General features: G+C 46.1%; 2 protein-coding genes and 1 pseudogene across 3 annotated transcripts; 2 read left to right on the top strand and 1 right to left on the bottom strand.

Moving 5' to 3' along the window:
* The first annotated feature begins 1,119 nt into the window (after nt 1-1,119).
* Nucleotides 1,120-8,051, top strand: LOC137753019 (paraneoplastic antigen-like protein 5). Of its 2 annotated transcripts, none has more exons than XM_068527975.1 (2): nt 1,120-3,086; nt 7,920-8,051. In XM_068527975.1, the coding sequence occupies exon 1, from the start codon at nt 1,458-1,460 to the stop codon at nt 2,799-2,801; it is 1,344 nt and encodes a 447-aa protein (XP_068384076.1). In that variant the 5' UTR covers nt 1,120-1,457; the 3' UTR covers nt 2,802-3,086; nt 7,920-8,051. The 2 variants fall into 2 exon arrangements, with proteins under 2 accessions (XP_068384076.1, XP_068384077.1); XM_068527976.1 differs by having other exon boundaries at nt 1,120-2,519; nt 7,920-7,976.
* On the bottom strand, nt 4,730-5,387 carry LOC137753545 (heparan-alpha-glucosaminide N-acetyltransferase pseudogene; annotated as a pseudogene).
* An 8-nt stretch (nt 8,052-8,059) lies between the features above and the next one.
* LOC137752489 (zinc finger protein 160-like) lies at nt 8,060-9,644 on the top strand. The gene is made up of 2 exons (XM_068527179.1): nt 8,060-9,008; nt 9,046-9,644. Exons 1-2 carry the CDS (start codon nt 8,060-8,062, stop codon nt 9,642-9,644), a joined length of 1,548 nt encoding a protein of 515 aa, XP_068383280.1.
* The last annotated feature ends 268 nt before the right edge of the window (nt 9,645-9,912 follow it).

Raw genomic sequence — 9,912 nt, forward strand, 5'->3', positions numbered from 1 at the left:
GTGGTCTTGATTTTATTAATTTTATCATCAGGTCTATGTATTTGATGTTACTATTAGTGTTTTTGTTTTCTATTTTCCATGTGAGTGTTTGATTGGGGAAGAGCCCCCTCATGGTGGAATTTTTGTTGTATAGAAATACATTGATTTTTGCATGTTGATTAAATGTCTGGTAATTTAGTATTTCTAGCAGGGTTTTTTGTTTTTTTGGTTTTTTTCCAGAATCTTCAGGATTTCTACAAATTAGATCATATTGGTTTTAAACAGATAATTTTGTTTCCTTTTTATATTTGGATACCTTTTATCTCTTTTTTTTGCCTACTTGTTCTTGTTCCTACTAGGATTTCCAGGAATAAGTTTTTAGAAGTAAGAGCAAGTATCCTTGTCCTGTTTCTGATCTTAGAGGGAATGCTTTCAGTCTTTCACCATTGAGCATAATGTTAGCTGTGTGCTGTCAATACGTGTCCTTTATTGTGTTGAGGTAGCTTTTTAAAACTTTTTTGGTTTATTGAGTATCTTTATCATGAAAGGCTGTTGACTTTTTTCAAATGCTTTGCCAGCATCAATTGAGACCATCATGTAGGGTTTTTTTTTGTATATTCTCTTTTTTGTATACATTTATTTATTTTATTTCTTTATTTTTGGCTGTGTGGTCTTCATTGGTGTGTGCGGGCTTTCTCTAGTTGCGGTGAGCAGGGGCTACTTTTCATTGTGGTGCGTGGGCTTCTCATTGCGGTGGCTTCTCTTGTTGCGGATTACGGGCTCTAGGCGTGTGGGCTTCAGTAGTTGTGGCACTCGGGCTCAGTAGTTGTGGCTCGCAAACTCTAGAGCGCAAGCTCTGTAGTTGTGGTGCACAGGCTTAGTTGCTCCATGGCACGTGGGATCTTCCTGGACCAGGGATCAAACCCATGTCCCCTGCATTGGCAGGCGGAGTCTTTAACCACTCTGCCACCAGAGAAGTCCTTTTTTCATTCTCTTTTTTTTTTTTTTTTTTCAGATTTAATTGATATTTATAGGACATTCCATCCAAAAACAGCAGATTACACTTTCTTCTCAAGTGCACACGGAACATTCTCCAGGATAGATCACACCTTGGGTCACTAATCAAGCCTCAGTAAATTTAAGAAAATTGAAATCATATCAAGCATCTTTTCTGACCACAGCACTATGAGATTAGAAATCAATTACAGGAGAATGCGCCACGCGAGCAGTGGCCACGGACGCGCGGTGGCGTGGTGCACAGGCGCCCCGGCCTGCAGGCATCTCCAGCAGGCACCTCCAGTACACACAGAAGAGTCCTTGGACTTTGAGGAGGAGGCCACGGCAAGCAGAGGCTGTGGGAACCCGGAACGATTCTGCCTTCATACTTGGCATTGACTCAGAATTCCTTGAGTCCTGGTCAGATGCTGTGAGCTGATCACTGCCCCTAGCATTAGATCAGTCCATAGGTAGTGGGAGCAATGGCTGTGCATCTGTTGGAGGATTGGTGCAAGGGGATGGACCTGGACCCCAGGAAGGCCGTGCTGATCGTGGGCATCCCTGTGGAGTGTAGTGAAGAGGAAATGACAGAGACCCTGAAGGCGGGCTTACAGCCCCTGTGTGCCTACAGTGTGCTGGGCAGAATGTTCAGAAGGGAAGACAACTCTAAGGCAGTTTTCATCGAATTGGCTGACGAGGTCAATTTTGCTACGATGCCCAATCAGATCCCAGGAAGGGGAGGTACCTGGGAAGTGGTGGTGAAGCCCCGTAGCCCAGATGATGAATTTATCAACAGACTGAACTACTTCCTGAAAGAGGAGGGCCGGAGAATGGTAGATGTGGTCAATACCCTGGGGCATAGCACTTACCCTGAGGACGTAGAGCCAAAAGGTTTGGCTCAAGTCGAGCCACCAGTCCCGCAGCCTCTGAAAGAAAGCATGTGGTACCCAGAACTGAAGGTGTTTTCGGGAAGCACATTCCCAGGCCCAGGCGAAGAGAACTTTGAAGCCTGGCTAGAGCAGGTGACTGAGATGATGCAGATGTGGCAGGTGCCTGAGGTAGGGAAGCAGCGGCGTTTCCTAGAAAGCTTAGAGGGCCCCGCCCTGTCCCTCATACAGGTGCTGCGGGCCAACAGTGACTCCATGACTGTGGAGCAGTGCCTGGACACCCTGAAGCAGATCTTCAGGAGTAAAGGGGACTATAGAACCTCACATTTAAACTTCCTCCAGACATGCCAGAAGTCCGGAGAGAAAGTCTCTGATTTTTTGCTACGGTTAGAGCCCCTGCTGCAGAACACCCTGCAGCACAGCCCCTGGTCAGTGAGAAGCGCAGATATGATTCGCCTGATACACATCCTGGCTCAGGCCTCCATGAGCACCGCCCTCCAGGGCAAGCTCAAGCTCCTGGAGCAGCGAGGGTGTGCGCCCACTTTCCTGGAGTTACTGAAGCTCATTCGAGACGAGGAGGAGTGGGAGGCCACCATGGCAGTGGCCAGGGAGAAGCAGAGGCAAGTGGGAAGGCGCCGCAGGGCCTCTGGCCCCCAGGTACTGGCAGAAACCAGTGTCCCAGCCCGTCCGGTCATGGTGCAAGCATGGCTGTTTCGTGGGAGCAGCGCTGAGACCGTCCAGGAAGGGGCTACCCTGTCACTGAAGCGCAGGCAGGTGCCGTGCCTCTGCGGGACTGGAGAGGAATGCCACAGCCAGGCAGCGTGTCCTAGGGCCGAGAACCAGCCCCCAGCAAAGCAGAAGCCTCAGCTTGCAGCTGAGAAGTTGGGAAACGAGATGGGGGCTGGGGCCATGAGCCACCCCAAGCCCGAGGAAGCATAGGCTCAGGATATCCAGGCACCCCCTCCCCTAGCAGGCAACCCAGATATTTTAACGAGGGGAAGGGGCAGTCCGCAGGAACAGTGGGGGCTTTGACTGGGGCAGAGGGGCAGGGCAGCCAGGCCCAGGCCCAGCCCCCTCGGCATCCACCAGCTGGAAGGGACTCCACCAACCAAGCCAAAGTCAGCTCAGGGAGGCACCGGCGACACAAGCGGGGAGCCACCATACCCAGCACGAGGGGTACCCGAGCCTCAGACGGAGACCCCAACACAGCAGAGGCTGAGAAAGGTATAGTCGGGGGCTCTGGCATCAGCCCTGTCTTCCGGCCACCCTCAGACGCCCACCCGTGGGCTCTGAGCTAGTGATGCTGATGGGCCCCCAGGCCACGCGGGGCCTCGAGGCGCCTCCCCTGGGGCCGCCCCTCCCGGAAGGAGCCAGCGCTAGCACTGGCGCTGGCCAGGGAGAGCTGCGGGGCAGAGAGGAGGTGCCCCGGAGGGGACACCGCAGGGTCCAGCCCGTCTTCAGGATCATCTACACCGCTCGAGGGGAGCCCCGCCCCAGGAAGGCAGCCCCCTGGAGCCTCTGCGCAAGTGAGGGCCGGGGGCAGTCTCTTCCCCCTGCAGCCTGCAAGGGCAGTAGGGACAAGGACAGCAAACGCTGTGAGGAGACGATCCCAGGCGAGAGCGTCGGCTCAGCTTGGCAGGCAGGCAGGGCGCTGAGTACCTGGTGGCCCAGTACCCCACAACTGGCTTTGGTGGGAGTGGGGGGTGCAGGGAAGCGTTTGTTCCAAAGGAGGAGGAGGAGGAGAGGGAGGAGACGGAGGAGGGAGACAAGGAGAAGAGGACGAGGGGCAGGAGGAGGAGGGGAGGGGGGTCCGGGCAGGGTCCAAGGGAATTTGTTGGCGGGAGGGAGGAGTGTTTTGTTCTACCTAAGTTTGTGCATGGCCACTGGAGACCTGGGACTGGCCTGGAGAACCACAACTCACCAGCTGCCGATGCCAAGGCCAGCCCCAAAGCCTGCCACTTGGCAGCAGCCCTGAGTGGCCAGCCCCGGCCTAGGTGAGGGGCACCTGCAGATGGCTGCCACCCACACTGGCCTGGGAGATGTTAGGGGCCACTCAAGGTGCCTGGGCCTCCCTCCCTAGAGGGGACCCCTATTCAGTGTCCCCCTGTGGGGCAGGCTACTCCCTGTGCTGGCAAGCCCAAATGTGTCCCTGTAGGCCCCAGAGGGACCCAGGTGTCAAGGAACCCCCCCAGCCCCCGCTCCCCTCCCCCCAACACACACACCCTAGCCATCGTCCCCCCGCGGAGGCCTGTGGTGCGCCACGTGCCAGCCAAGGCTCTGGTCTCTGTGGGCCAGTGTCGTGAGCTCAACGTGTGCTTTCTGGGCATAGATTCAGGCCCAGCACTGCTTCTTGTTGTGGAAATGTGAGTGTGCTCTCCTCTGAGCAGTTCCCCCAACCCTGGCCCGGCGCGGAGACCCCGAGCCCAGTCCCAGGAGCCGGCGGGGAGGATGGGATGGACGAGGTCACAACCAGCGCCCACCCCAGGATCTGGGAGCCCACCTGGGACCTTGGGAAGGAAGACCTGGACCGGGGCTGCAGGAGGTCTGCGGGAGGACCCCGGGGCCTGTGCTCTGCTGGGCCACCCCGTTGTTCCTCGGGACTCCACGTCCTCGGCTTGGTGGTGCGTGCCCTGCTGTGGGACCGTCCTGTGCCCGCCATAGGGCAGGGCCAGGCCCCGGGCATGTGGGCCAGAGGGGGAGGGGCTGCCCCAGGGGGAGCGGGCATTGCCGGCGCCCATCGTCCTGGCGAGAGGCCACCCGCGGGGCCCTGAGGAAGGGAGACTGGGGGTGGATGGAGGGCCGCCCAGTGGGGTGCAGCAGAGGCACCTTGTTGGGGACCCTGGGATGGGGGGCCAGGACCCGTTGGATCCGGTGGCTGTTAGAAGTTCCTCTGTGTGTTGTTATGCCCTGTGTTCAGTGGTTTCAGTCAAAGTTTCTCTTTAGTAAATTTCCCTCAGCGAGAACCTTAGAAAGGACGCCACAATGATGAGCACCAGGCCGACAAGGAACGCGATACTCACAGGAAGGTTACTGTCAACTGGCTTCTCATTAACGACCAGGTCACACGCAATTCCATTGACTCCATCATGGGTGTGCTTTACCAAGAGAGAATAGTTTCCAAATTCTCCAGATTTGTATTCCAGCCTACAAACTTGCTTCTCCTCCGCGGTGTCATTAAGCTGCAGGATGGATCCGTGCTGGGTGCTCACAAGCCACGGCCTCAATGCTGGGCTCCCCGGGTTTCCTGCTCTAGGAGACGTCGACCAGGACCTGGAGCAGGCAATGATAACAGTGATCAAAATTCCAGTAGACGGTCAAGTTTGTCCCAGGCAGTTCATTATGGATGAGCAGCACAGCCTGGTCCATCTTCAGCTCTAAGTGCCTTTTTTTTCCTAAGTCTGGCGTCGGGGAGCCGCCGGGGGCCAGCAGTGCGGCGCTCAACACAGACGTGGCCAGCAGCAGTGCGGCCAGTGCCCGGCCTGCGCTGCCCGCCGCGCTCACGGGACCCGCATTGCTCTTTTTCATTCTCTTAATGTATTATTTTACACTGAATGTTTTCATATGTTGAAGCATCCTGACATTTCAAGAACGTATTCTCTTTTTTTATCGTATATAATCCTTTTAATTTGGTGTTAAGTTTAGCTTACTATTGTTGTATTGATGCTTTTTGCATCATTATTCATTATAGAGATTTTAGTCTGTGTTTTTTTTTAATATCTGTCTGGCGCTATTAGAGTAATTCTAGTGTCATAGAGTTGGCAACTGTTCCTTTCTCTGTGTTTCTTTGGGGCAGAGTTTAAGGAAGATTATTTTTAATTGTTTGGAAATGTTGTCTAGAATTCTGCAGTGAATGTATCTGGCCTTTCTTGTTGAATGGTTTTTGATTAGTGATTCCATCTTTTTTCCGTTACTAGTTCATACAGATTTTAATTTCTTCTTTGGTTTGCGTTGATAGGTTGTTTTTCTAAGAATTTATTCACTTCTTCTAGTTTATCCAATACTTAGGAATAGAATTGTCTTAATATTTTGTTCTAATTTTCTTGATTGTTGTCGAATCAGTTGTAATGTCCTCTCTTTCATTTCTGATTTCAGTAATTTGAGTCTTTACTCTTTTTGGTAGTTATTCTAGATGCAGGTAAGAACCAAGTTGTGAGCTTGTGATTTTATGTAGTTTTTATTCTCTATTTCATTGATTTGTAATCTAATGCTTTTTACATCTGCTAGTTTGGGCATATTTTCTACTTCTAAATCATTTATTTTTTAAGTTTCTTGAAATTTATTTACTTGGTAAACCACGACCTTTTTTGTCTACTTATTTGTATTTTCTCTTTCCCGATTTATTAAAATTTAATTAATATATATCATTTTATCAGTTTAAGGTGTACAGGGTAATGATTTGATCCAGTTATATTGCAAAATGATTACCGTGGTAGGTCACTTAATACATTCATCTGTGACATAATTACAGTTTTTTATGTGTGGTGAGAACATTTAAGGTCTACCATCTTAGCAACTTTCAGGCATATAGTATAGTATTGATAATTATAATTACCATACTGTACATTAAATATGTAGAAATCTTTCAACTTAAAATGGTAAATTTACTCCTTTGACGAATATCTTCCCATTCTACTAACCCCTAACCTTTGGTAATCACTATGCTACTCTATGTGGCTCTTAGTTTGGCCTTTTTTTTTTTTTTTTTTGATATGTTTTACACATAAGTGAGATTATTGAGTATTATTCTTTCTCTGTGGATTATTTTACTGAGTCTATACCCTTGTTGTCCATCTGTATTGTTAAGAATAGTAGGAATTTTTTCTTCTTTATGGGTAAATGATATTACATTCTGTATATCTCACAGGGTTTTTCCCCATTCATCTGTTGGACACTTAGGTTGTTTTGATGCCTGGGCTATTGTGATTACTGCTCTGATGAATGTGGGAGTGCAGGTATCTTCTAAGACAGTGATTTCATTTTTTTCGATATATTGCCAACACTGTAATTGCTGCATTATATGATAGTTTTGTTCTTTTTAAAATATGTTGAGGAACTTTTAATAGTTTTCGATTTCTTTATATCTGTATGTTTGTGTATAGCATAAACTCATTCATCTGTTTTTGATGGCCTTCTTCTGGCTTTTCCTTCAAGTTTCAGCTAAGAACATTCTTGTACATCTTATGGAATATTATGTGTGCTCTTTGTGAATATATGCATGGAAATGGGACTTATGGAATATTCAGTTCATGCCTTACATAGGAAACAATGTGATAGATGTAAACCTGCTTTGTTTCTATAATGCTTCATTTTCTCCCTTTTTAAATGTCTTCAGTTTCTGTTCCATACCTATACTATTAATTCCCACTGTTAAAAATGGAGCAGTCTTATGTTACTTGCTAGGCCAGTTCTTTTCTTTTAACTTCAGTATTTTCAGTTGCCTCATTACTCACACTGTAAAAATGATCCCCGTTCATCCATTGAACAACTTTCTCAGGACACAACCTAAATCATTATGTGCAGTTATGATGACTCAGAAACCATTTCAAGTAGGGATGAGTGAATAATGTTTTTAGTTCCATGGGTCACTTCTTCTTGCATCTCCCCAGAAGTTTTTTCTCTAAACTCCTGGTATTTGTGTGTTTAATGTTAATTGCTATGTTCTTTGTGGTCATGGTGGAAAAACACTTTTTTTGAGAGCTCATATAAGTTTTTCCAATTTGAATGTTTTGTCATAGTGTGTTTCAAATAAGGCTACCCTAAACTTTTTTTTTTTCTATACATCAGGTTCTTATTACTTATCTGTTTTACATGTATTAGTGTATATATGTCAATCCCAATCCCCTAGGCTACCCTAAACTTAATTTGAATTACGTGTTATCACTTTCTTTAGTAAGTAATCCTATTTAGTGTTTCCAAAAATTTGAACATCATGGTTGCACAGTTTCATAACTGACTGTTTATAAGTATTACTTTTGGTATAATATCATGTATTTAACATGAAACATTTACTCATGCATTGTAATGAGTAGGTCATGTATGTTTCTTTATGTCTTGTAGCTATCTCTCATATACATGTGATCAAGAAATTACAACTAAAGTCAAACACCGATAGAGGTGGAGTATTCCAAACATTGATGTTGGGAAGACATGAAAACCAGGGAATCAAACATTTTTACCTCCCGGAAATTCAGGAAAATATGTATGACCATGGTTTTCAGTGGAGAGATTATGGAAGAAGTTACAAAAATATCCCTATATCCTGTCACCAAGGTGTCACTGATAGAAGTGCACATGGTGGAAGGGATGCAAAAAACAAGCCTATTGGAAGTAGACTTGTGTTAAGCCTTCAGGATGAACTGCATAAGTTTAAAAGTAAACAGAAAATTGATGAACTTAATAAAGCTGTTAAGAGTATCAGCAGTAGTTCCTCATTTTCACCACTTCAAGGAATTTCTCCTCCTGTCCAAAACAACATTTCTAATAGATATGGGAGTGATTTTATGCATCCTTCAATACTGACACAAGACCAGAGCCCACACAGGGACGTACCTTACAAGTGTAATGAGTGTGGCAAAACCTTTCATCAGGTCTCAAATCTCAGGAGTCATCAGAGAATCCATATAGGAAAGAAATTGCATAAATGTGATGTATGTGACAAGGTCTTTTGCCGAAATTCATACCTTGTAATTCATCGAAGAGTTCATACTGGAGAGAAACCTTACAAGTGTAATGAGTGTGGAAAAGTCTTTGATAAGAAAGGAAGTCTTGCAGTTCACCAGAGAATTCATACTGGAGAGAAGCCTTACAAATGCAATGAGTGTGGCAGAACCTTTCCTATCGGCTCATACCTCAAAAGACATCAGATAACACACATTCAAGAGAAATTATATAAATGTGATACATGTGGCAAAGTCTATCGTCAGAATCTATCCCTTCAACGTCATCAGGGAATTCATACTGGAGAGAAAACTTACAAATGTAGTTTTTGTGGGAAAACCTTTCTTTGTGGCACAGACCTCAGGAAACATGAGATAATCCATCCAGGAGCAAAAGCATATAAATGTGATGTATGTGACAAAGTCTATGGTCAAAATTCATACCTTAAATATCACCAGAGAATTCATACTGGAGAGAAACCTTACAAATGTAATTTGTGTGGGAAAACCTTTTTTTTTTAAAACAGGCCTCAGGAAACATGAGATAATCCATACAGGAGCAAAACCATATAAATGTGATGTATGTGGCAAAGTCTTCAATCAAAAATCAGTCCTTGTGCATCATCAGAGAATTCATACTGGAGAGAAACCTCACAAATGTAATGAGTGTGGCAAGTTCTTTTGTGAGAAGCAAACCCTTAGAAGGCATCAACAAGTTCATAATGGAGAAAAACCTTACAAATGTAATGAGTGTGGCAAGGCTTTTAGTATGAAAGGAAACCTTGCAGCTCATCAGAGAATTCATACTGAAGAAAAACCTTACAAATGTAACAGCTGTGGCAAAGTCTTTTGTGAGAAGCCAGCTCTTAGAAGGCATCAACGAATTCATACTGGAGAGAAACCTTACAAATGTAATGAGTGTGGCAGAGCCTTTCATGAGAAGCCAGTCCTTAGAAGGCATCAACGAATTCATACTGGAGAGAAACCTTACAAATGTAATGAGTGTGGCAAAGCCTTTAGTCAAAGTTCAACCCTATCAAGTCATTGGAGATTACATACTAGGGAGCAGTCTTACAGATATAATGAGCATGGCAAATTCTTCAGTGTGCTTTCAAGCCTAAGTTAATACCATCAGGTAATCCATATTGGTGAGAGACTTTAATAATGTTTTGATGTGACAAGGCTTTTAGCCGGTGTCTCCACCTGAGGCTTTATTAGAAAATTCATTATGGTTAGAAACCAGATAAATGTAATTATTGTGTCCTGTCCTTTAAGCAAGGGATTTATTCACCGAAGAATTCATTCTGGAGATTACCTCACAAATGTTATGAATGGGAGAGAAAACTTTACTCGGGGCTCACATCTCACTAATCATAAGACAGTCCATACTGAAC

This window comes from Eschrichtius robustus, chromosome 19, assembly GCF_028021215.1.
Source record: "Eschrichtius robustus isolate mEscRob2 chromosome 19, mEscRob2.pri, whole genome shotgun sequence".
In the NCBI taxonomy this organism is placed as follows: domain Eukaryota; kingdom Metazoa; phylum Chordata; class Mammalia; order Artiodactyla; family Eschrichtiidae; genus Eschrichtius; species Eschrichtius robustus.

Excerpts from the sequence above, each read along its gene's own strand:
- LOC137753019 (XM_068527975.1), top strand. The coding sequence starts at position 1,458 with ATGGCTGTGCATCTGTTGGAGGATTGGTGCAAGGGGATGGACCTGGAC.
- LOC137752489 (XM_068527179.1), top strand. The coding sequence starts at position 8,060 with ATGTATGACCATGGTTTTCAGTGGAGAGATTATGGAAGAAGTTACAAA. Across the intron at positions 9,009-9,045 it reads TGGAGAGAAACCTTACAAAT|GCCTCAGGAAACATGAGATA; the intron begins GTAATTTGTGTG and ends TTTTTAAAACAG.